Consider the following 27,106-nt stretch of genomic DNA (forward strand, 5'->3'; position numbering starts at 1 on the left):
TGCTGTACGAGAATTAGCATTAAGATTGGATATTTTCCATATGGACAAGATCAGTCCATAACCATGAACAGTAGAAAAAAATAGAAACACAGTGGACCACCATGTTACACCATCCTGGCTTACGTTTTTTTCATGTTGCGATGTGGAATACTGAGTTTTTCGTCCCCCCTTTACAGTATTTCCCTGTCTTTGCGACAAAAACAACTGTCATGACCCTAGGGGGTTGGCTGTATTTGTGTTGTTTCGTCTCCATCTGCAGGCATTTTTAGGGAATTGTACTTATTTTCTGTTGCCGTCACATGACGGAGATGCTGGTCTGCTATTGGTCGGCCTCACTCGTTTCAAAATGGCGGAATGGTAAAGCTTTGTTCTATCGCGAGTGGTTACAAAACCCTATATTTATAGTGCATTTTTCTGCTTGATTCAAAGTTGAAAGGGTTAGCCATGGCTCCTAAGATTACTAGTGATGTTAAAGAGAGAAGTAAAAAGATGATTTATGTGGAAACGAAGCTGGAGATAATCAAGAAAAACGAAGCTAGCCTAGCCTAGGCTACCCGTACTAGGAAATACAGTATAGGCATAACAAGCGTAAAGGTAAATAAATCATTTCTATATTTTTTATTTTTTATTTGTTTGTTGTTTTATATGTTTTCTGATTGAATACATGTATATTATACATACATAGCAGTTACTACACTATTTTGGTACCAATTGTTAACTTGTATGACCAATTTTGATGTTTTCATCTGGGGTTCTAAACTCATTAGCTATTTACCATAGTTTTAGATTGCCCGCCATACGGTAAATTTGCCTCACGAGCCCAACCGCAGAACGGATTAATCTCGTAACACGGGGGCCCACTGTAAACTATCAATATATATCAAACAAACGTGAAAGGTAAAATCTTCCTAGTTCAGTTCAAAAACGAGGAAATCCATAAATCCCCGAACGTGAACAGCTAACATCGACAATATTACGTGCTGTATTCTATGGATTCGTTTTTACTTTGGACCAGGGAGATGGGGGTTGTTTTATCCAGAGTAAAATAAAAAAAGTAATTACACTATCTACTCTTTCATTTGGATTTAACACCAAAATCCTCCATAAGGGAAATATGTTGGGTTGGTTTTTAACAACAAACGATGTCAATGTGGTGCATTTTGGTGCCACCGAGGCGGCATTAGCCTCAAATAAGCAGCGATATTGGACAACAGAGAACTCTACTCTGTTCCCGCTACTTCCGAGATGGCCGACAGCTGCCCAAATCTATTATATATGAAATGACAACCCGCAGGCGGAGCGGTCGCTAGGGTTAGGACATGAGTGACAAAACAGTGGCCTGTCAGCATTTGCTGTGAGGCTAACTGGTGCTGACGCACCGGGAAAACCGCTAACATTATCGTCACGGATGTGGTTTCATTTAAAGCGCTAACAAAAGCCATCACCTGAAACTAATTACGATTACAGAGGAAATCGAATGGTCGCCAACAAGAAAAAGGATTGTAACCATGTTTGTTTAATTAAGATTTTTAATTTCACTGGTTCACCCTTTGGGAGAGCAGTTCCGCCATTCAGCGCTTTTCTTCTAAAAAACTTTGCTCAAGAATTACGCTACCGGGGATAAAAGAAGAGCATAGACCTCTGCCAAGCTTGATTCAACTGCGGAGCCCATTGGACCTCTGTCGCTAACCAAAACAGCAGCAAATCGAAGGTGTGGAATCTTAATGGGTTAACATAGCATGAAGGTAATTTCAACTTTTGTACACCCATAAAAGTTGATATTTTTATAGGAAACCGTCTAATGTTGTGTATACTAGATATTCCTCAAGGACACACACGCTTGTATTGTCTGTACACACATTGCGCGAAAGGACAACGGTGAGTCCTTCAGTCAAAGTCAGCCATCAGAAGAGAAGTGGACATGTTACAGTACATCTCCCTGACGTGCTTTGGAACACTCGGGTGGAATTAACAAAGGGACAAAGTGTCAGCATTGTACAAGGAAGGTGCGGGACCATCCGAAGCGTTACCAAGGCAACGCTGCTTATCAGCATCAGACACCAGAGATGGGCTTGGGGGGTCAGCGAGGGGACAAATGAGCAAGAGGCGAATTTCAATCTGTGAATATAAAATATTCACATTGTTTGGTCACCTGTCCCAATGTGGGTGCCAAAGCCGGTTTGACTTAGCAACTTGAAATTTGGTAGACAATCCACACACACACACACACACACACACACACACACACACACACACACACACACACAAAAACAAAAAGTCTCCAAACGTCCAGAGACAAAGGCAGTCATAGGTTGTGGTTTAAAGTGGCCAAATTGGACTAATTTGGGATATTTCCAAGTATCTTTTGAATGAGTTGCATGTTTTTGAGGTCCCCGTCCTCCCAACACAGCTAATTCAAACGATCAGCTCATCAGCAAGCGCAGCAGAAGCCTGATGGCAATCTTGATCGATTGAATGAGCTGCATTGGACGATGGAAACTTAAAAATGCAGTATAGCAGCCTTTGAGTACCGGGTTTGGTCATGCCTTCCCTAGTTGGTTGAATTGACATATTTGATGCGATGGATTTTGTCCCGCAACAGCAACATTTGAGCTATGTCTTGTTTAGGACTTTTTATCCCAAATACCATCTCAAAATGATGTCTGATATTTTGGTTTCAAGCAGCCATTTTAGACATTTTTGGGGGGCCTTAAAAGACAAATTCGGTCAAGAGATTTTGTTGGACGGATGAGTGATGCTAAAATACAAGGAATTTCAATTTTCATTATTGCAAAGTATAATGGCTTTTTATTAGCCTATTTTGTCCAAATCTTTGATCCCTACACAAAGCGTTAAAAGAAGACACTTGGGAGCTGAAATTTCACCCATGTGGTGACAACACGTCATAGTTCAACATTGCACAACCTCTGAGTTATACTACGAGGAGTGTGCCATCCATTAGTAAAAATAGTCTGCTAATGATGTGGAAGAAAATGACCCAAAAATGGTCAAAATGCTGCACAAGTGTTGGTCGTCTCCACAAAGGTCAAATTTTACCCAAATGACTCTTGGTAATTATTTTGCTCTGAAAACAAAGACATATCCGACTTGCAGCTTTAATCGTGTTTGCATAACTGTTAGAAGTGTGCTTCTTCTAATGACTTCTCGCAACTAATTTAGAAACTTCTTTTCACGCAGATAGTTGGAATTAAATTGCCGCTCTGTTGCTGAGGTGACCAAGATCCCCTCTTGTTATTCATGACTCATGCAAAATCAGCTTCTCGTGCCGAGAGCAAAAAAAACCCCAACAAATATGTAACAGCTCTGCCTGGCCCGCCAAACGAGTCCCAAGACCCTCCCTTGTGATTTCTCTCGGCCCAGAGATTCCGTGCGAGATTTGCGAGACGGATGCCAACGCCAAGTATCGTAATCCGCATCCCTCGTGGGCACAGGTGGCTACGGCTCATTACGCTAACTCCCAAGTGTGTCTTTGGCAGGAGTCGGTAAATATGGACACCCTATTAGCACGTCTCCCCGCTGTGCGGTGTCAAGAAAGCGCAGGTCAACACACGTGGGAGGCACCAACTGAGGAAAAAGCGACTAGCGGACCGAAACAAGCGGCAAGTGGCAATCACTCACCAACGAGGCCACGAATGCAACCAAAACCGCAGGAAGCATTCTCCCGTGATTAGAATTGCTCGCTTAATAGTTTCGACTTCAAGCGAAAAAGGCACATGCCAACATTCGTCAAAATGCCGAAAATCAGCGCCGATAATCGGCCGAGCCTACTCCATCTATCTTTGCTCCAGAGACACTATTTGGATACAAGCAATTAAAAAGTCATTTAAATGACTTACGCGTTAACTTACTGGCAATGGAGCAATAGCGTCAACCGTATACTGCACTATATGCAAATGAGCATAAGAGTAAGTAAGAGAGATGAATCCCGGCAGTGCTGCTTTGACATTTGTGTTGGGGGGAGCAGAACGTGAGCTGCCCCTGGAGGTTACTTAGAAGGTCACGGAGACAGCTGTGCGAGTCGGAGTTTGAATGAACTTTTGCTGCTTAATAAAATGTGAAATTTACTGTGGAAAATTTGGAAGGTGTGCAGGATGCAGATTTCAGGTTTGAGGGTACGTGGCAGCGTCCGAGGGTGAGGAAAAATTTGGTCACACCTGGTTTTGTTGCAGTTTTAGAGCTGGAGTGTCCACATTTTGTCTTTTAAGAGCCACACAGAAAAATGGAAAGATTTGATTTTTTAAACATGCTAACGCTATATTGTTGATGTTGTGTAGTAATTTCGATGAAATATGATGGTAAAGGAATTTCATGATTGTTTCTTTTTTTGAGGGTGGGGAACCTGTATCCCACTAGATCAGATTGAGCCCCGCACTGAACATGGGCCAAAGCCCATCCCTGCATTCAAAACCTTAAATGAGAGCAAACTAAATCGGACCTTGAAATGAAGCGGGAATGGAAGAAACTATTTTTGCTTCTAAAATCAAATTATTTCGTTTTGATGAGAATTTATCTTAGAATTTCAGTCATAAATCTATCCTTGTATAATAAAAAAAAGTGATGTCGTCCATAAACAAAAACATTTGTTAAAGTGGCAGTAGTAGTATATATATATATATATATATATATATATATATATATATATATATATATATATATATATATATATATATATATATATATATATATATATTTTATAAATAGCCTTTCTGGCTATGCCAATTCTCATTTTTAATGAATGCAAAATTCTCCTAAAATGGCAGACTTAATGTGTCCCATTGGGCATGGACAATTGAGATTTTTTTGTGGGTCGACTCATATTAAACAGACTAACCAAATAGTCTCCCTCTAACGGTTGTTTGTTTATTTAAAGAATTCGCATCTATACAAAACCGCATAGCGCGGTTTCAAATTCGTGTACAAGCATGCCAAGTCACTAGGTGGCAGTAATGTCGCAAATTCTGTCCAATTGGAAAGAACTTCCGGCTCTGATGTGTCCAATCAGAATGAGGTGTCCGGGTATTTGGTGGGAAAAATAGAAGCGAGATGACGCAAAGAACCTCGTGTAGACAAGGCCTTAGGTAAAACCTGCTCCGGAACCTGTATTTTTAAAACATTCTGATGTGAAGTCTTAACCAAAGGCAGGTCATCGGCGTTTTGGAATTTAATGTCAGCCTACTAAATTTCAAGTTGCTACAGCAAAACGGACTTGAGGGGCAAAACAAACAAACAAACAAACAAACAAACAAACAAACCAAAGGGCACTTGTCCCAAACAAGGTTTTTTTTCAAGGGCCTCTGGAAATGACCCCTAAAATGTCAACTTCAAACCAAAATGGCAGACTTCCATTGTCTTTTCAGGCGAGGCTTCTTGGGAATATTTTTTCAGGGCCTACACATATTAGACCACTTTTACATTTCCCGTTGCTAGGTGAAAACTCAAAGGACACTAGGATCGGAATATTTGAGTGGACTGTCCATTATGCTCTGCCCACGAGCGACGACTTTAATATCTTGGAATTTTCTATCCTTTTTATGCATGACCTTTCCAATTTGGGGACGGTTGGGTGAAAAAATCCTGAGGAGTTTGTTTTTTTGAGACTTGTAATGAAAGTTCGTGTTTACACACACCGAGAGATTCAAGGGTGAAAAAAAGGAGGATTTAAAGTGAGCTGTCAAGCCATCACTGCGGATTGCCTCCCATTTTCTTTTCCATTATTTGAAAAGAAGACAGCAGCAGCGAGCGCTTCAGCTCATTCGCTTATTGACAGGAGCTCAACATCTCCTCCTTTGGTTCTTTTTCTGTTTACCTTCACTTTTCACCTTCCTCCGTGACGCCTCTCTAAGGACGCTAATGGCAACGTGCTAAAAACGCGCTGAATGTATTGAGTGGAAATTGAAGTGCAGGTCGAGTGCTTCTTGGCTCAAGGCTGTGAGTGCAAAGTTAGAAGGCTGCAAGAAACCTCTCATCAAGATGTTTTTTTTTGTCTTTTTTGGAAAGAAAAAGAGAACTTGTGGGGGTAAAATACTCGAAACTTCTTGTCTTTACACAGATAGTGACAGTTTTCTTCCGCCGGGATTGTCGCCAAAGGGCTAAGTTGTACGGCGCTGATAAAAGAGCACAAAAGAAGAAGTGGCTGCTCCGTCACGCCGTCTTATGTGCCACCAAAACCACCTCACGCCGTCTCCGCGCTCATCAGGAATGTATACAAAAAAGACGAGTGTATGGGGAAAGATAAGGCAATTGCCTCTCCGTGAAAGAAAACAGATTGCCAGAAATGAGAAAGTAAAAGTACATGCTCACATTGTACTAAAAAGTGAAAGTGTTAGAGCGGATATTTTCATGAAATTATTGGAGCAGCAATTTTAGCAGGCTGACTGACACATTTCCATTTTCTAAGTATGGTACTAACAAGGCACGGTGTGCAAGAAATATAAATAAATGCATAAATAAAAGAGAATTATATCATACAACAGATGTCACAAACAAACATAATAAAAACACAGTAGTAATACAAATAAATAATACAAATCAAATCCACCTTGTTCCTGTGTGGAGTTTGCATGTTCTCCCCGAGCCTGCGTGGGCTCTCTCTGGACACTCCGGCTTCATCCCGCCCTCCAAAAACATGCATGGCAGGTGTATTGGACAGACTAAATTATCCTTAGGTGTGATTGGGTGCGTGAATGGTAGTTCGTCTTTCCGGGCCCTGCAATTGGCTGGCAACCAGTTCAGGGTGTCCACCTGCGACCCTTGTGAGGCCAAGCGGCTATACAAAAAGGAAGGATAAATAAATACCTGGCATTGAATGTCTGGACACCTAAAAAAAAGTTTAAAAGTCTTAGGAAGTGCAAAAGTTGTGCATAAGAATTGGAATGGATTCATGTTTTTTAAATGAATTTCAATGGGCGAAATGTGATTTTATAGTTCATAGTTATTTTATAGGCACCCATACACTATGAATTGCATTTTCATTCACTAGAATCCTAAAAAGTTTAGATAGCCCAATACACCGGTGCGTATGTTTTTGGAATGTGGGAGGACTGCCTGGTGAAAACTCACACAACCATGGGGAGGAAACGCAAACTCCACACAGGTGTGCCAGAGCTGGAGGCGAACCCGCGCCTTCTGCACCTAGCAATTTGTAACCATGCTGTCTGTACTCAATATAATGTTTCATTCAAAGAATGAACCTGTTGAGTTCACGGTATCAATGTACAGAGAAAAAAAAGCACCTCTGTACAACGACTTCCTGCTAAGGACTAATTTGCATTATGAGAGTTAAACCTAGGTTCTTTTATCCCGAATGCCAATCAGAACATTGTTGCTTTCACATTCCATCGCTTTCAGTAAGTAGCCTCATCGCCATAGGGGAGGAGTCACCCACATAACTCTTGTCGCTCTTTAATTGCATCGTGCGAGGCGAAAGACGCTTGAGGACGACGGGCCGATTAGCGGTGGCCATTTGTCGCGCTAGGCCAGCTCGTTCTGTGGCTGTCAGCGGCCGTACCAAAAACGGATGGGGGCGCGGTGACCCCGTTTGACAAAAAAAGGGGCATCGCCAACCGAATCAACAATTCCTCTTGGAAGCGATGAATGCTCACCAAATGGTTTTTGACACCAAATTAAGAAACATTCTGCTTTTGTAGCCTTGATATTTTAAACTCCATTTGGCATTAGGAATGTTACAAATACAATACAATACAAATACAAACCTTATTAGCCATAGAGAGGAAAAAAATACTCCAAGTACACTGCCTGTACGAGCATAAATGAGCCTTGAGCCTCAAGCATATACTGCAACTTTTACGGTCAGTCAATTAAAGGAGAGATGAAATTGACATTTTTAAGAGAGTCAGAAATACACTATGCCTAAGTGTCATTTTTATGATCATTAACAAAAAAATCTGAACTGCAAACCTTTGCCACGATCGCCTCATATCTGAGCGTCTATATTTTTCTATTGCTGCTCGTGTGGGTGTTTGCTGCCCCAAGGACCCGAAAGTAAATAAATATTAGCACGGTGGGCGGAGGTATAATGTAAACACGGCCACCGCCGCATGTGTTTTTTCGAGGTCAAGCGAAGAATATTCGCCGCTATGATCGCAGTCGCGAAAAATGTTTCTAATTTTCATTCACGCGTTCCGCCCGACGCAAATTAACAATGACTTTACGGCACAGTACAAGCTGTAATAGTGTCGCGATTTATGTGGCAAGGTGATTTTCCGAATACAAATCACATCCAACCCTGTCATTCATGTTCAAGGTTGTTGAGACGGCGCTACCTGGCTCTGATGCGGAGGCCCTGACGGCAAATTAGCGACCATTCTTTTCAATCACAACGGGGAGAAAGCTCTAGAGTCGTTAATTCCAGAGTGGGAAATTGGATCGGGAGGGTAGGGCGAGGGGGTTAATGAGACCGCGCCGAACAACTGGAGCCCGTCGTGTGTTTCCCCTGATCCGGATCAATAGGGCGCGCGGTCCCGCCTGGCGTAAACCGCTGTGGAAAAAGGTCAGCGGCAAACACGGGGAAAGCCGACCTTTCATGATTGCAGATGTGCAATTACAACTGGACACATTCATGTTCTTAACAACGCATGCGCCTCTTGTCAAAGATTGAAACAGCCCCGGCCATCCCCAGGCTGAAAATTAAGTCACGAGGAGATAATCGCACAGCTGAGTGTCCCGCTTCTCACACGCACGCGCACAAAAAAAAACATTAGTATTACGATCCGGTGAGTTCCTTCTTGATTTCTGAGCAAACATGTCTCCCGCACCAAGTGTTCTCCCAACGCATCACCTGGTAGCCCATCTCTGACGATCCACTGGGCAGTTTATTTGCCATGGTTGCCAGATGGCAAAGTCATAGCACTCTGTATCACACAATTTGCTCCGATCCAACTCATTTTTTTAGTACAGAAACAAATACGGTCTCCAGTGGATAACCCCGCAGCTTACGTCCCACCCTGACATCAAAAACTAAGGCGTTTTATAACAAACCAATGACTCATCTTTGAAAACTAGTGAAATAGATTGAACACAGAGTATCCTTTTGACAACCGGTACCCCGCTTCTGACGCCAGGAAATCCTGTATACTGAGTCCAGCTACCTGGCATTGTAGCATGGCACAGTGATACCATTGACCGTCATTATACCTCTCACCGAACAAGTGAATATGCTCTTGACGGACCATTCCACCACCAAAAGTTTGAAAAAACGGACTCAATGATAACCAACCACCTGTTTTGAACCTGCTTGCCAACTAATGATTCCCCCGCTGATTGCACCTGTCACAGAATAAATATCCAGATGTGCACAAGCCCAATGATGACATTTTCCGTCACTCTACCGTTCCAACCCATGTACAAGCTCTGATACGACCCCTCTTTCCCCAAGTGGGTAACCCTACAATTTGTGACACCAAACGTTAGGTGCACTGCCACTGCCTCAAGGAGCAAAAATTGGAGAGGTACTTTACACCATTCACCACTTATTCTACAACAAAACAGAAGCATCCATTACAAATCAAAGGTAACGTTTTTGTCTTTCAGTCACAATATACTTAAGCTTCACTCTCATGCTGAGCAGAGTGACAGCTAACAGGTTCTATCTGATTGTAGTGATTCCAATAGAAACATCAGACTTAAATAACAACAGATGCAAAGCACAAGAAATCCCTGCAGGATGAGTCATGATAGAAAAAAACATCACCTTGAGTGCTTGAAGATAGTGAACAATACTTGGCGTTATTAGATTTCTAAGGAGATGCTGCGTTGCTCACCTTGGGGCGAAAAAAAAAATGCTTCCATGCGTGTCATCAATGTGGCATCATGCTGTTTAATTGGTCATGGTTAGCTGGCTCATGGAAATTCTATGTTCAAACGCAGGTGTCCCATGTTGATTGGACCTGAACGACAGCTCAAAAATCCACCACAAATACATGTATTGATCTTCCTCCTCTTTGTTTCCTTCTTTGTCTTCTAAGCCTTCGAGCCTAATGTACTTCCGCTTTCGTCGGGAGTGAGTTACAGTGATTCAAAAGTCACAACGAAAGAGGAACATATAAAGGAACATGCGACTTGTGGACGGTTTTTGGCTTGAAACCGATGGTCAAAGTGTGGTCCACAGTTCGCACGCTATTCTTGAATTCACCCCAGATATTTTCATTATCCTGCATTTGGTGCAATTTTCTATCTGTATTTCTCTAAAAAAAAATAGCTAGGGATGGGCAGGTCTAAGAATAATTAAAAAATGGCATTAAGTTCATGATTTTATGAAGAAAGTGTTGCGCTGGAATAAGTTGGCCTTTCTTTAAAAGGAAATGTTATTTTGTGTATCAAATGTGCTGGTGGTATTGGTACTTGGTCCTTGGGGACTAATCAAGAGGTGAGGACTGGAACTGGTATTCGTCTGAAAATAGTGACATTGAACAACTGTAACTGTGTCATTGATCATTTTAAATGTAATAGTTTTCCCTCAAATAAAATATCCATTTTAAAAATGTGTGCCGCCCTGAAGCACAAATGTTTTCCCACCCATGCAATTCAGCATGCATTTTTTTCGACTAAAATGGAACCTGAAGGGAGTCAACCCCCCAAACAAACTGCTTGTTTTTCAGTAGACAGCAAAAAAAAAAAGACGTCGCGGAGTCCTCACTGAGACCAGCCACAAACCACAGAGGGCCCGTTAGCGCCGTTAAAAAGTTTGCCTACGACGAAAGGAAGGAAGGAACTAGAGTACAGTATATAGTTTCATTAGCATAACAAGCAAACGTTAGCATGTTTCACAACATAATAGGGTTAAAATCGAACTTTCTCCTGGGATGTTAATTACATTAATAATGGACTATGGGTGAGGAAAGAAGTAAAGTGGAAGCTTTTAGACCAGCAAGGTTAATCTCCAGACTTAAACCTTGAAGTGGCAAACTTCAAAAACCACGTTTTATTTTTAAAACAGACATTTGGCCAGGTAATCGTTTGGAAAAGTTCCGTTTTGGGCGCAAAAAGACCCATTTGGTAAAAAGCACCCTTGCATGGATTGACATCGGCGTTCCTTCTCAACAATGCTTGGATTGTTTGGAGACTTCAAAATGAAAGCCCTTCATTACGACACTGAATTTAGGAAATGCTTCTATTGTGCACTTTGACAAAGCAAGCTTCACATGACCTAATTTTCAATACAACTTTGTCAACGCTAACTCCATAATGAAGCAGCCTAGCATTTACTTGTTGAGTTGAAAGCTAATGGATGGAAACGTGTGCTTGTTATTAAAAGCCCTTTCAGCGGTGGGCTGATGTACCTCGTGGGCTTTCGGGCAGGCAGTGCACAAACACAACAACAATGTGCGGAGATAGAGACCGAGAGAGCGAGAGAGAGAAAGCGTAGTAACTCCCACACAGGGTCCAACTTTTTGTTTTTCTCTTTGGCAGCTTTTGCCCACATGGGAGCTTAAGTCTTATAAGTGAGAAGATGTCAGAAAACAATTCCGGCTCTGCGCGGCGTTTCTGTTAAAGATTAAAATCGGAGTTTTTGCTTTTAAGTGGAAGGTTTTAAACTGGCTAAACTAATCTCTTGACTCAAACCCCAAAGAGCATGCTATCGTTTCACTGTTAAAGACAGCTAGGTGTTTATCTTATTTAGAGGTTTAAACAACATGAACAGGGGAACGGGTGTAGGGAAAATACAGTAATTATGAAAAATTAGTGGAAGGTTTGAGAGTGGCTAAATTCTCCAGACTTAAACCTAAACGAGCATGCATTTTACTTGAATAGGGGGAAACTCAAGGAAGAGACCCCCACAAAACAAAATTAGAAGAACTGACCTAGTGTTCCAATACCTGGAGTGAATTTAATGTTCACTTAGTTTTTGTTTTGATAGCTCAATTTGCATCCTTTTCACCCCCAAGCGTTTTCCAGAAATGCCTTTTATTTTTTTGTTACCATTCACTTTAGACATGTGAATGAATGTGCCTGCAACCCATTTTGCACTCGGAAGCTTTAACGATTTGCTGTAAGAAGAAGCCCAAACAGTTTGCGCACCATTGATTTACACGTGCTTTTAAGGACTCCAATCATTACAAAAGCAGTAACCGTTAAAGTGATCGGGAACAGCTTAGACGCTACAAAATTTGGGGATTTGAGTGAGAAGACTACATTTGTATGGGTTAGGGGTGTAATCAACATGAAAACTGAATATAAGCCTATAATTGTCCAAAAATATGTTGTGTTTGGTCTGGCCAGGAAATTTTCCAGACTTGAAAATCATACGGTAAACCACTGACTGCTTATGATCTGCGCTGACGCTATCTCTGGAATACATTTATGAAACTATGGATGTAAACCATTATTAAAGTGCATATGACCCAAGTCAGTCTCTAGACAAACCTTATATATGAAGGGTGTCACATTCAATAACCATGAGGGCCCAAAACAAACATAAAACATTTGGAGTTTCTCAGAATGGTCTGCAGGTGTCCATCAGTGTGGTGACTTATGTCACGCTGAGCTTGGATTGTTGCAATCTTGAATCGCGCAGGAATTGATGCCCAGACTATTTGAGCGCGTAACTTGCAATGAGCTTGTCACACGGTGAAAATGAACACGCGGTGATGAAACTGAGCACTAAACATACTCCTTTCACACAAAAATGTCATGAGTCTCTGAGTATTGCAAATATACCTTACCCCACTTAGCTTTCGCATGCTGACCACGTAGGCCAGGTTCCAGACTATTAATCAAATAGTACTGAGCCACATGCATAATTGGTATAATGGGTCGGAAATGGCCCGAGGCATGCTACCAATAACCTCATTTAAAAAACGATAACTAAAGCTTTGGAAAGCTTGTGCACTAGTCAAGAAAATCGGCTTATCCAGACCTAAACCCTATAGAGAATGCCACAGAAAATGCACCTATAACGCATGGTGACTAAATAAGTGTTTCTAGACGAGCAAAGTCAATTTCTAGACTTCAACCTTAGAGCGCATGACACTGACTTTGTATCTGTGCTCTACAGTATGATGACTAAAGCTGTGAAAGGTTTTTGACTGGCCAAGTTCATCTCCAGATTTAAAACCCAATTTGAGGGTTGCAGAGATTGCGTTTAGATGAGTCATAAAGATGAAAAAAGATTTCGATTGGCCAAGTCCAGCTCCAGACCTACACTTGAAAAATGTGACTTTTTTACATATGCCAAGTAAGTCTCTAGATTTAGACCTTGGCTTCATGACGGACGCTCAGAAAGGTTTTAGACCGGCCAAGTACATCTCCAGACTTTCAGTTCAATAACGCATAAGACAGATGATGTCAAACTTACGGATGAGAAATTGTGAGGCCCACAGGGTTCCCCTCTGTATTTGCAGGAGAGCAGCATGTCATCCAGTTGGTGGCTGAGTCTGTCCATGAATTCCAAGTTGGTGCCTTCAAAGTTGCGGGGCGGCAGGAAGAGCCTAAAATCGGACAACTTGCCGAACCAGCCCACGCGGTCCTCCTGCAGCAGGTCCAGCACCAGGGGCCGGACGGTACGGTTGGCCAGCAGCAGGCCCAGCCAGTGTCCGGCAAAGTACAGGTCACTCTTGGTTAGCTTGTAGAGGCGGATGGGGTTATTGTTGCAGATGGTGACCACGGGGAAGGCTAGTTCCTTGGCCCACTCGGTGTGGACCCGCGTGTAGGTGGGGAAGGACATCCAGTGGAGTAGCCTGTTGGAGGACCAGGACAGCAGCAGGCCCACAGAAGTGCAGAAAGCCAGGAGCCAGAAGACCCTTCGGCCCAGCGAGCCCCCGGGGATGCACACTTGCCTCAGGCCGTGGAGGCGCGTCCGTGAAAGCAAAGCGAAAGTGAGCGCCCGGGTTTTCCCGCGCCGCCGGGTCGCCGCCGGGGACCGGTGACGGCGCCCCTCTCGGACCATGACCGCCGCCCACAGGGCTCCTACAACTGCGGGGACGGCGTCATTTCCCAGCCCGGCTTGCGGGGCTGCGGCCCACATGTAGCTCCAGGGTAAACGCTAAATCCACACCCGGATAAACACCCCGCTGTCTGGTGAGGGAAGGACACTCCCCCTGAGGTGTCCCTGCGCCGGTTCACTGAGCGGACTTGTTGGTCCTTCTTGACGCTGCCGACTCAGCGGAAAGCAATCGAAGAGCGCCCGCCGCTGCGGCTCGTGTGACAGCGAGCGAGAGGGGACGCCAAAGGAGGAGGAGGGAGGATGGAATACAAACCGGCGAGGGGGTTGGGATGTCAAACGTGAGATGAGAAGGTAATGATATCAAAGAGACTGGAGCGGCTTCGTCCGGGTCCTTTCTTCCGCGGTTTTCACTTACGGCGCTCGGACTCAGAGAAGCTGATTGGCAGTCTGCTCGGCGGTCTCACTTCCGTGACTTCCACGTGCTGCTCCTCGCTCGGATGGACGGCGCCGCGAAGGTCTTCGGGCTCCGAAATGACACGGGCGTTGGGGAGGACAGCAAGCGCAACAAAAGCAGAGGAGTTTGTCCTCGCGAATCCTTGGCTGGCTTTCTAAAAATACTCCGATCCATCAACTCCTTGCTCCTCCTCCTCATCTTCTTTCCCCACTTTCTCTCGCCAGCCGTCGCTCCCCGTCTCACGCTCGCGTTTGGCTCCGCTTTCCTTCCTCTTCTGCTGCTTCCCGCAGCACAAGCCGCGCGATTTGAGTGGACGCCCCCACCACCCCACACACTGCCCCTGTTCTCCTCGCCGCTGCGCTGACTTGCCAAGCACCCCCCCCCCCCCCCCCACACACACACACACACACACACACACACCCCGTCGCAAATCCGTCCTTGTTTATCTGTCATCGCACAATGAAACATGACAATGTGATGGCAATGTCAATAGAAAAATAAAAGCGGATTTGAATAAATATAAAATCATTCTTGGGATTGAAAATTTGCATCCATACCAAATTCAAACAGAAGTACAATGAAAATACATAATAATGAAACTACATTAAAAATAAACGACTGCAAATAATATACAAATAAATTCCTACTTTTACACTAAAAAGTTAGTCTGCCCAAGAATGTCATATTTTTAATATGACACCAATAAAGAGCTAACGTTAATATAAGTACCATAAATAAATCAATGCCAATAGCATATTCCTTGATATTTTACCTTTATTTTGTAATTTTGTGTGTTTTTGTCTTTAAGTTGTCTGGTTTGTTTGTGCCTGGACCTCAAGTCTAATAAAGCAATTCATACATTTATGCCTTCATTCATATAAATACAAATATAACCCTTGTGAAATATTTTGATAATTTGTGGGTCATTTTCTTCCGCATCATTCTCGCTGTATTTTAGCTAATGAAAGGTAGCGTGATAGCTAAGCGGTTATGCCATTCTGAACTTTGACTTGTTGTCACTATCTGGGTGAAATTTCAGCTCCATAGTGTTTTTCCAACGCTCTCCTTTTGATGTGAAATGCCTATGACATAAAGATTAAAGGATTTGACAAAATACTTTAAAAAGGGTCAAATATAAAGCTTTCTAAAAATACAACAACATAAAACAGTGATAAATTGCAAAAAAAAAATCGTGATGAGTCCATTTAAATAGATGAATAATAAAATATATACATTCTGACTATAAATGAACCTAAAGTATTTATTGCATATAAAACAAATTGGTTATTCATGCTGTGCATTAAAAAAACATTGTCACTCAAATCAAGTGAAAATTTAAACAACTGATTTTAATTCCAGCATTTATCTTACTCTGCCACATTTAATTGCTGAGTTGCCACAGCGCGCACATCTTTGCTGTTTTATTATTAAGTATAGTGTCTGTTTTTATAATAGTTTATTATAATAGTCTTACATTTAATGAGGAATGTGCCCAATTTGAACTTAAGGACGCTGGAGTCATTTGACTTGATTGAGCCAGCAGATGGCTCTGTGTGGCTTTGCTCTGCTGACACGTTTGTTTGTTTTGTTCTACAAATAAATGCCTCCAACTTCTGCACTTGAGTAAATAAACACGTGCAAATTTTGTGCCTCGATGCTTGCTTACTTTACTACTAGCGGGGTAGTATTACTGCGTGTGAATTTATGGCAATTGGGTGCTACATGCATATTACTTTTGTATGTATCTATGTGTGCTAGTATGCATTTGTGTGCACAACTAAATTCAATTTTATAGCTTCTACACTAATTTATATACTTTGAAATATTTTTTATACTTCAGCCTCAGCTGCGGAGACTTGTGGAGATAGTGTGTAATCGTAAACAATAGCAGCAATATTTTATAATGTGCCACAGTTGCTAGTTCATTTTTTTTTTTTTCTTGGTCTTATCAAAACGCTGAATAAACAGAAAGGGGAGTTTTCATTTGTGCACATCAAATATTTCACTGCTCGCCCTTTTGGACTCGACTGTGTGCTTGTGTTGCCAATTCATTTTTCTTTTTAGACAGCGCTGCTCGGTATTCTAAAGGTGACGCCGCCCAGGGAGAAAGACAAAGAAATTGAAATTGCACAAATGATCCTTGTGACCTCACTAAAGAGCACCATCTGATTAAATGTAAATTTAAAAGGGGAGACAAGTTAAAAAAAAAAAAAATCATGACTAATAACTTTTATGTGCACCCTTTCATCAAAACATAGCACTGGTTATTATTTCATTTGTGGGATATGAATTAAGCAGCTAACCCATCTATTTCTTTTTTTTTCTTTTTCTTTTTTTATCTAACTCAAGAGGATGACCTTTTTGTTGTTTGCAGTCAGTGAAAAGAAAATTACAGTTGTAATTGAATCACAGTTGCTTCGGGCTCTGGTAATGACCAATCACAGATCAGCTTGCAAATGTCACATGACTCAAACAACTGCAAGCACCTAACAGGAAGTTAGTACCATATGCTAAAGCTGCGGTCTTCATCCTCACTTCATATCTTATGTCGTTAGCAAAATGTGACCTTTAGCATGATAGCCTGTTCATTTTGACATCCCGAGTTGAATCTAAATAAAAATGTGGAGATAATGAAGTGACTGCATGCGTTTTAATGAGAAAGGTCATTTAAGCATTAGCTTGGCTCACTTGTGTGGAGGGAAGTCATAAGTCATAATGAAAGCAAAATGAAAGGACAGAAAATCCCAACTGGAAATAGAGCGCTTGCTCAAAGGCGTAGCTAATCCCCTCATTATGAATTATTACTAAAAAGACTTACACATTATGAAAATGTTGCGGTGCCATATTAAGACAAAAAAAAAAAAAAAAACTTTTGTCAACGAGCCAAACATTAGCCCATGTTAAGCTAATGACCACACGCATACGAGCAGAGGTGGGAAGTAACTAAGTACTTGTACTTCATTACTGGACTTAAGTAGTTTTTCTGGTATCTGTACTTTGAGTATCTTTCAATTGAGTGACTTTTTACTTCTTTGAAAACGGAGGCGTTACTTTTGAGGTGACATGATCACACAACTTAAAATCGTAACCCAGATGTGTCGCTAAACAACAAATCCATACGTTTGTCGATATGGAGGAAAGCGAGTTTAGAGAGATTGAAGATGACGTCGGCACACTCCCAGACACCGAAATCCAAGAAATTTATCACCCTTGGCCTTAACCGAAGGAACTTTTTGAAGTTGTTGGTAGTAAAAAATGATTCATGGCGGATGCTTGCCCAGGAAACACATTCGGCTTTCAAGAATTTGCCAGTCAACTGAAAAAAGAACATCTCGGTTAATTAATCATCTTAAAATACACTATTATCTTACTACTGTTATCAGTATTTTACTACGACGCCAATGCTTTGAGTGCACTCAGATTTCTTTGAAAGTTAGCTGACTGTAAATTGAATCACTTTGAGGCGTAAATGCCATTTCAAATGCATCTATTCCCTTTGTGCCATGATCAAAAATAAAATACTAATAAATTGCACACTTAGGCCCAGTTTTGGATTTCCTTGTTTTGCTCGGCACTGTTATAGATAAACAGATTTGAAATGGTGACAATTCCTATAAAAATCAAAGGATTGGGCAAAATACTGCACAATGGTTAAGTACATTTTAAAATTGGTACTGACTTTGGTCCGTCCATTTTTATCAGAGTATTTTTTTGCATAAGTATCAGTACTTCTACTTAAGTACTGAACACGAGTACTTTTGAGATCTCTGCACATGACAACCGTCAGTCTTTCTACCACGCCTGAATGCAGCACCGGTGCATATGTTTTTTTGTTTTTGTTTTTTTATTTTTATAAGTGTTTTAGAAACAGACGTACAATACATCCTTCGTTTTCTTGCTTGCGCTCTTCACATAGAACTCATTGAAACTGGCAACTGCAGCTTACCCTGTTAAGTTAATTACATGCAGGCTGTTCCACAGGAGCAATGACAAATGTACGGCGCACAGACGCCATTGAGTGTTAAATCGAGGATGTAGCAGAAGAAATAGTTTACCCCTTGCGGGGACATGCTGTCTCACGTGCCTGTGATGACGAGGGGTGGAGCAGCTGCGTGTAAAAGGTCAGCGAATAACATCAACCTTCAGTCTGAATGATGGCGCTGACATTTCAACAAGAAACCCGCCCACATCAATTTACCGTGGCTGCATAAGGGGAGAACGAAACAGGTCGTGCTTCTGCCTTACGCACCGATTTACTGTACTTTTTTAGCTTTAGCACAATCTACACACGTTCTTCAACAAGTTGAAGCGGACAATATGCAAAACAATACTGAAAATAATCTCCTTCACGTTAGCAGTTTCCTAGTGGGAATAATAGTCTGGCGTTGCTTTTTGAAAACTATAGTAAAACTCCTCTACAACAAAATCCCCTGTTGCATAATACGGAATATTTTTTCCTGCATTTGCCTTGCACTGAAATTCACTACAGTGAAAACAAGCCTGCAACAAAAGGCTAGCTTGGTTTATACTTGACAAGCGTTTTGCAGCACTTTATACTCGTAGCGGCTTTCCCACAAAATTCGAGGCGATATTCTCCCATACTATAGGTGGCAGTAAATGCAGTCTCTAGCATACAAATAATACTACTCTATAACAGATAGAAAATTCTAGTCGATTCAAACGATATAAATTCTTCGAAGCGTTTAAACAGACTCCTCATCTCTCCCCAACGTGGCGCTCATCAGTAATTGTTTACGGTATTTCAGACGACTCATAAAGATGTTTGTTCAGGCGAACTTCCATAAGAAATCGTTCGTCCTCCATGTTTTCCGCTCGTAGAGATTCCGGAAGATACGTGTTGCGGAAAATGTGTTTGGTGTGCGTGGTTGCCGAAATAACGTCATCTGATGCACGGAGCTTGCAAAGGTGTCAAGCTTAAAGCAAGCTTAACACTTGAAGGCAGGATAAAAGTACTAAAGATGAAGCAAAGTGAAAGCCATTTTGCTAGAAATTGATGTATGAAAATGCTTACTGTTCATTTGGCGATTTCATTTTTTTTCAGTGTTGGATGTTTTTGTTTTTAACTTCACTCAGATTATTGCTTGCACAACAAACTAAAAGGACCAAATCGCTAAATTGCCAACACCGCTACTGTTTGTTCATTATTTTCATATCGGACTCTATGGTTACCGCGGTTCATTGTTCCTCTTCATCCCCTATCCATTCATGTGATCCCGATCCATCATTTTGTCTTTTTTGAGTTTCTGCCAAGCCACTCTGTTGCTGACTTATGGGATCACATTGCCAACAAATAAGCACATTGTGCTTTTCTGCTCACTACAAATTGCTAGCAGGATTAAACAATGGACAAGAAAGAAGAAACTAAATGAGTAAAAGCACGGAGAGAGGAAATAGTATAGAGTGTGTTGCTTTCTGTAAAAGAGCTGTTTGTTGGCGGCCAACCCACTCTCATTCGCAGGTCTTCGCTGATTCCATCAATCAAAAGCCATAAATCAAAGCACTATGAATAGGATACGATATCTGCGATTACTCTTCATTTCATAATCCAGCCTCAATTTAGAAGACATCTTGACTAATCATATCAAAGACACGAGTTTAGAACTGAGAGGAAACTGAAATGTAAACACATCACATTTGTTTACTTGTGCGCATAGGCGCTCAGAGCTAATTGCTGCTACACAGCGGAACCTCTGATCCAAATGCAACTCTCAATCCGTTCATTTTATGTAGTACTCGTACTTATTAGGGTTGCGGGGGAGCTGGGGACCTCACAACTAAATGGGTGAGAGGAGGGGTGCAGGCACTGGTTGGGGGGGGTTGAATAATAAGGCACATTCAAACAAACAAGTATTTACATTCATATTCACACCAATTAGAAATTAAGAGCAGGAGTGGGTCAATTCACAGATTTTTAAAATGGACAGATGGGCCCGGTTGTTGGTAGATTGGGTTTAAAAAAAAATCCTGTCATAAAAGTGTAAATATCGTATTTTCCGCCCCATGTCCATCCACAAGTCAAAATTAGACTTGACGGTATAGAAATAATGCGTTTATTTTGTGAATATCTTCGACTATTGGTAGTGTTGTTGTCAAGACCACGCCAAACGAAATCAGGACATTATTGAGATCAAAGAGTACTGAAATCCAGACAAGATCACGATTTTGAAGACTGAGAAGAGAGCAAGACTTGGAGGTTGAGACCAAAGCGAGATCTAATCACTCATGAAAAACATTGTGGTAAAATCTAAGCCAACTGTACCAATTTGTACGTTTTGGTTCGGTTTGCCCTTTTGCAACACGCAGTCAAAACGTATCCGTATCGTTTAGCGTTTCCACTCTCAATTTTGTTTCCACATTGTTTTTGGTAATTTACCAAACCCAATGGTAACAAAATCCTTCCACCAAGCAGGATGATTTCCTGACCCCACTTTTCACAGATGAAACCATCTATTCAAGAGTACGCCGTCCTGGCATTGGGTAATGTCCCGCTGGCCCAGCTCCAATTACCGCCAAATTAGCTTATTGTGGTCCTAATTAAAGTTCATTGTTCCCCAACAATTCCCTCCCGCTCCGTCACAATGTAATTTCTCACCGGGACAGGGGGGAAGATCCTCCTCGGCGGATGAAGCGGATCAACGGAAGCCTTTGAAGGCTCGTCAGAACATCCAACCGCCTTGAAGATGCAAAGCCACGCCGATGAACGGATGCGTGAACGGATGAATGTCGGCAGCAATTTCACACAAGACCGCATGGCGCCGGGGCTGCTGTGTGTGTGCACGTGTGAATACATTATGTTAATCCCAGCACTTTCATCTTCAGGAGTTTATTATGCAAGACTTTATTATGCACAACAGTGACTTCTGTAGCAGCCTTTTCATTTCAATACATAATACGATGGACGCTGCGCGCACATGAGAGCTCATTGAAAGCAAAGGAGTCCATATTAGAGCGTATCACGATCCTGGACGCTCTCGGACAAAATAACATGTTTTTGTTTTTTTTGGTTAAGATCAAAGAAAATTTCACATATTTGAGTAACAAATTGTATTTCGTAAACTACAAAGTATTTAGTCCTCAGTCAACTGAAAGTGTTTTTGTAAACTACAGAGTCAATGGATGTGTGTGTGTTTTTTTAATGCTGTCTTTGATGACTACGGCAAAAACAGTTTAGTCTTTGGTGAAGGTAAGCATGTTTTCGTCAACATCAAAGACAATTTAATTCATCTTCCGTCAACTTACAAAGTGGTTAGTAACTAGACAATTGAATCGTTCTAGAAAACAAGGTGAATTGTTTTTTATACAAAGATAATCGAACGCCAAATGGCAATTTTGCATGTTTAGATAATCTATGTTGTGTTTTTCTGACCCGGACATGTCTTTTTCCCCATAATTTTTAACCATTTTTCCCCTAATTTTGTAAGTGCTTGTAAAGGCGTGATAATTAAAGTTATCTATGACGTTTTTTTTTTCCTTCAACAACTCAAATTGTTCAGTGGCATCAGTTCTACCCATACATATGTAGGTTAAATTGATTAACACCCAAAAAAAATTAAAAACGTTTGTAGTCGGTGAAGATATGATGACACTTTAAGACATAACCATTAACTGGTCTCCACCGCCACCTACTGTCTTGAGGTGAAACACGAGTCAACATATAATTCTCTGTTTGCTGACATAGTTTGAATACCGCTCAATGGAATGTTGCAAAAATTGCTGGAAAAGCAATGTATTAAATCCTATTAAAATGCATCTCGAAAATTGTAATGATAATGGTCTTAAATGGTCCAAAATTCGGACAGTATTTTTTTTTTGTATCTGCTGGAAATTTAATCTCCCTAGTGTGTTTTTCTCATTGATTCTTTTACGATATCATCAAAAAATAAAAGAAAATTCTGTAATTTGTAACATGTGTTACACAAGAGTTAAGATAGAAAAACAGTTTGAGGATTCTAACATGTGCTTTTTGGATACATTAAAACAATGTTGTCTTCAATGAAGTTAACAATAGATTCTGTAAAAGAGCGTTTTTTTGCAAAAGTACATATTTAGAGTCTGATTACAGACAATGTATTTTTAAAAGACGTTAGCGTGCACCCCTTTTCAGTCAATCAGTCTTCTTGAAATCTAATTATTAGGTAAGCCTAAATAAAAGCTGACCGACGAAGAAAAAAAACACAGTAAAAGTAGAGCTCAACTCTATTGACATCATCAACTGATAAGCTGTCCAATCCACACGGAGGGATTCGCGAGGCCTCCGTATCTGGCAAGCGGCTTCAATTACACTGCAACAAGTGAAACAGGCTAATTAGTGCTGGCGCCAGCCCATAGGCTTGATAGTCAAGAGAGGCGCTTTTCTGCTCAGTTGGAGACCCTTTCGGAGCCAGAGGCTGAGGGCCATTTGGTAGTATTGTAACAACAAACGCCGGCTGAGATGATGATAATGTAACTATAAAAGCAAATACTCGAAAAATTTCTTTTGGGATATATTAACGCAGCGGCGGCTAGAAAATACCAGTGTATCCTGAATCGGTCTCCAGCCAATCACAGGGCACACAAAGACAAACAACCAGTCACGCTCACAAACACACTTAAGGAGAATAGTAGCTAGCTAGTTTCTCAGGTTTTGGGATTCATAAATGTAAATGTAAATGTGCTTTATTTATATAGCGCTTTACAACCACCTAAAGGTGGACCAAAGTGCTTCTCAGTAAAACATACAGAATAACACATACAATTTGAGTCACAGAATATGCAATAAAAAACACAGAAGAAAAGATTTCAAAAAGAGAGTCACCACACTACTGAATATTGAAAGCCATTCAGAATAAATGGATTTTCAGTCATGTCAGGTATGCCTGGAATATCAAATGAAGTTCACCATCATACGTGCATTTGAAAACACTGGAGAATTTTCAAGCATGTTGAGGCCTCTAAACAAGGCAAATATTCCAAAAACCTTCACATCTTTAACCCCGCCGTTTAATTATCGGAGCAGCCTTACCGCGCTTCCGCGAATATTAAAATCAAAAAGATGCTATTTGTTATTCAGCCTCACACACGCACACTCATGCGCACAGATTGTATCCGAGCGAGAAGTCAGTGAAAGGTGACGGATGATCAAATTAAAAATTCATCAGATAGCAAATAAAACCCCTCAGAGTCCAAATCGATTCATTACCGAGATTGTCACATAGTTGCAGTTTGCCTTTGAATTTGACATACACTGTTTGAAAGTGACAGAGACCAACCAAGACGCGGCATACAGAGACATGGCAATAAGCCCGTACGAAAGAAGCTAATATTAGCCAACCTTGCGGATACAAGCGCACGGTCGATACGCCTTTAACAGGTTGAAATCTGAACACGACTGCTTTTTTGTCTACAGCTGTATGTTCCCTGATATCAGCTGACAAGCAGGCCAGAATGCGCAACACCTCTTGCACACAGTCAGCAACGAAAGGCTCCAGCCACTCAAATCATGCAAAGCACTAAACAAAATGGATGGATTAATATTAGACAGCGGCGGCGGAGCAGAAAGATTGTAGTTCGCCGGCATCCGGGCCGAGCTGTACCCTTGGTGAACCCTCGATTGTAATCAAAATAAAAATACAACGCACAGGCTTTTGTAGCTTCACAAGACAGGTATGATGCGGGGCAGGATGGCGCTACGCAATAGTGGTACTTAATTTCACACGTGGCTGAGCGACAAGGTGCAGGAGGAAGCGAAGGCTCCTCGGAGCGGAGCGCACGAAGAAAGAAAGGACATCGGCGGATTTCCAGGCATGTGTTTGAAAGGTTTCCGCTGAAAACCGAGCCACTTAAGTAATCACACAGCATGATTATGAGACCGATGGATAGAAGCGCACTTCATGTGTCCAGGAAAAGAAAATCCATTTACCTGTTGCTGCCTTTCTAGTTCGTCTATGAGGAATGTTGAGTAGTTATCTAAAGATTTTTCATTTCTTTGGTTGGAGAGAAAAATATGCTACTTTAAAGTTTAACATTGGACGCTGTGCTAAAAAAGCACATCGAAAGAAATGAATTGGTCTCTTAAGAGAAGTTTGAATAGCCAGACAATGCTGTGTCCCCATTTTGTATGCTTAAACTGCTGGGGTTTTTTTTTTAAGTATTTTTGCTGAAAGAAAGAAAGAAAGAAAGAAAGAAAGAAAGAAAGAAAGAAAGAAAGAAAGAAAGAAAGAACACAAGGAAAGCACACAAGACTGTAATTCTTTTTTTTTTAAAAATGTCCCCATAACTCTTAAGACTTCCTAAAACCTCACAGGACGACTTCAAATTTTCTGAGACTTGGTTTTTGATTGTGCAAGATGATCTCCAGCTAAATCAGGCAGAACTTCCTCAAATCTACTAAATCATTGGAGAGGGTCTTGAATCTCATGAGACTTCGTCAGATCTCATCAGACCATCGCCATCTTGTGGGTAAAAGTTAGACTTCCTTAACCCTTTTTAAAGTTATGCTTAGTCACATAAGATGTCGTCAAATTGTTTGATATTTCCGTTAAATCAGTAAGGATTTATTAAAATGTTAAATTATGCAAGAGTAAAATCTGCTGAGATTTCCCTAAATCTTGTGAAACCTAAAATCTCACCAGACAACTCCAAATCTTCTGAGACTTGGTCTTTAATGCACAAGCTGACTTCCTGCTAAATCAGGAAAGACTTTTTGAAATGTCATCAGATTTATGCTAAATCATCTCATGAGACTTGCTCAAATCTCATCAGATTACCAAAGATCTTGTTACGTTTTGGGAAATAAGAATTCCTCAAAACTACGGGAACTTGTGGTTAATTGCATAAGATTTTCTGCGAGAGCTTCATAAATCTCATGAGACTCAAATTTCATCAGACTAGCAAAAATCCCGTGATGCTTGTGGCAAACAATAGTTCCTCACATCTTCAGGAACGGTGATTAATTGTCTAAGATTTCCTAAAAAACCAACAAGATTTCCACTTAATCGGTAAGGTCTTTCAAAAATCATGTCCAATTTATTAAACTATGCAGATTTTCTGAAGCTTGTGAGACTTGTGCAAAATCTCACTAGACTTCCTTTAGTCTTATGAGACTTGTGCTGAATCACGCAAGTTACTCTGGCCCAATTGCAGATGACCTCCTGCTAAATCAGACAAGATTTCTTCAAATGTCATCAGATTTCTGCTAAATCATGTGGATTTCTGAAATCTCATGAGACTTGCTCAAATCTCATCAGACTATCACAAATCTTGCGATGATTGCGGCAAATGATGCAAAACCTTTTCAAATTTTATGAGAATTTCTCTTGATTGCGTAAGATTTAAAGAAAATAAATCATATAAACCGAGATTTCCGCGAAATCTGTCCGGAGTTTCTGAAAATTTTGGCGCTTTTGACTTTTAATCCAACTTGCGGCTCATATTTTTGCAAGGCTTTTTGCAACGATTGTAAATCATAGGCTAAAGCCTGCAAGACTTCATCACATCTCAGGACTAAAAATAGGTTAAAGGCCGACATTTGCTACATTGTGTGAAATAAGCATGCACGCCACAGCCGCTGACATCTGGCAAGAAGAAAGGCGGACAGAGAGAGATATATAGAGAGAGCAAACACTGGCGAACGTGATGACCGCTGACCTGACAGAATACGGGAGGGCTTGGGGGGGGGGCGAACACCCCCGCTCGTCCTCATTAAAGCGAGATGTCAGCGCGGCTCCCTAACACCGCGGCTGTGTAAAACTATTTGTCTTCGATTTGCCTCGGATGCACTAATTAATTTCCAGCAGAAGAATCAATTAAAAATGATCAGCCAGCCGTGGCCGAACTTTTGCATACAACGTTCACATTAAAAAAAAAAAAAAAGAACCGGCATTCAGTCAAATGCCATGTCTACGAGATTTCAAGGAGAGGAATAAATTGCTACAAAGAATCAACAATTTAATTCAGTGAAATTAAATGTAAATTAACATTAGAATTGTAGATATGCATGAATGAAAAAGACAGTAAAAGTAAGTATATTTAAGACTCATATTTTCAGATCGTTTACATGATTGACTACTTTTAATAATGTACTGTTTGTGTTGCCTTAATTAGCTGTTTTTCACTGAAATTCCTTACGAAACTTTTGCATTCATTCATCTTGTTAATTAATTTGTGAGAAACAAATGTTATAAACGTAATCGCTAAAAAAAAAATGACAAAAGACATTCTTGATCAAATAAACTATTACACACATTCTGTTACTTCAGAGAACAGGTCCATCAAAAAAAAAAAAAAAAGGCCCCTTGTCCCCTGCATTCCCTCAGATGTGGGATAATATACAAGGCTTTGTTTGCGTGTTACACTTATATTACTGCATTGTGTTTCAATTGCAATGTAACTGTAGAACCACAGACATGGTGTTAACTCTAAACACATCTATATATTCAAGAAGAAATTATTGTCGATCAAATCATTTTGAATGAAAAAATCGATTGTGACTCAGCTGGCAGAACCAAAAATTTGAATCATAAAAAAAAAATTCAAAAACTCACACCCTTAAAAACACTAACTTTACATAGGAGAGCAGTTTATTGCCCTACCGATTTCCAAGAACCACAGAAGAAGAGAAGCAAGGCCTGAGGGGTCTACGCAGCAACTTAACACTGAGAGGGCATTTTATTCCCATTGAATAATACATGACTAAAAATGAGAACATTCAAGCTAATGCGAAAGGTGCGCCT

At 41.0% G+C, this 27,106-nt stretch overlaps 1 protein-coding gene across 2 annotated transcripts in view; it reads right to left on the reverse strand.

Moving 5' to 3' along the window:
* asic2 (acid sensing ion channel subunit 2) overlaps positions 1 to 27,106 on the reverse strand; it is a 139,175-nt gene that overhangs the window by 50,971 nt on the left and 61,098 nt on the right. Inside the window, exon 1 of one of the 2 annotated variants that reach the window (XM_088437026.1) lies at positions 13,334 to 14,707. The exons of the other annotated variant lie outside the window; for it this stretch is intronic. Within the exon in view, the coding sequence (XP_088293152.1) occupies positions 13,334 to 14,002 (669 nt within the window). The 5' untranslated portion in view covers positions 14,003 to 14,707. Of the gene's footprint in view, positions 1 to 13,333; positions 14,708 to 27,106 lie in introns of those variants that run through there. 2 annotated transcript variants of the gene reach the window in all.

Source organism: Hippichthys cyanospilos, chromosome 16, assembly GCF_059441005.1.
Source record: "Hippichthys cyanospilos isolate Australia breed blue-spotted pipefish chromosome 16, RoL_Hcya_1.0, whole genome shotgun sequence".
Lineage (NCBI taxonomy): Eukaryota > Metazoa > Chordata > Actinopteri > Syngnathiformes > Syngnathidae > Hippichthys > Hippichthys cyanospilos.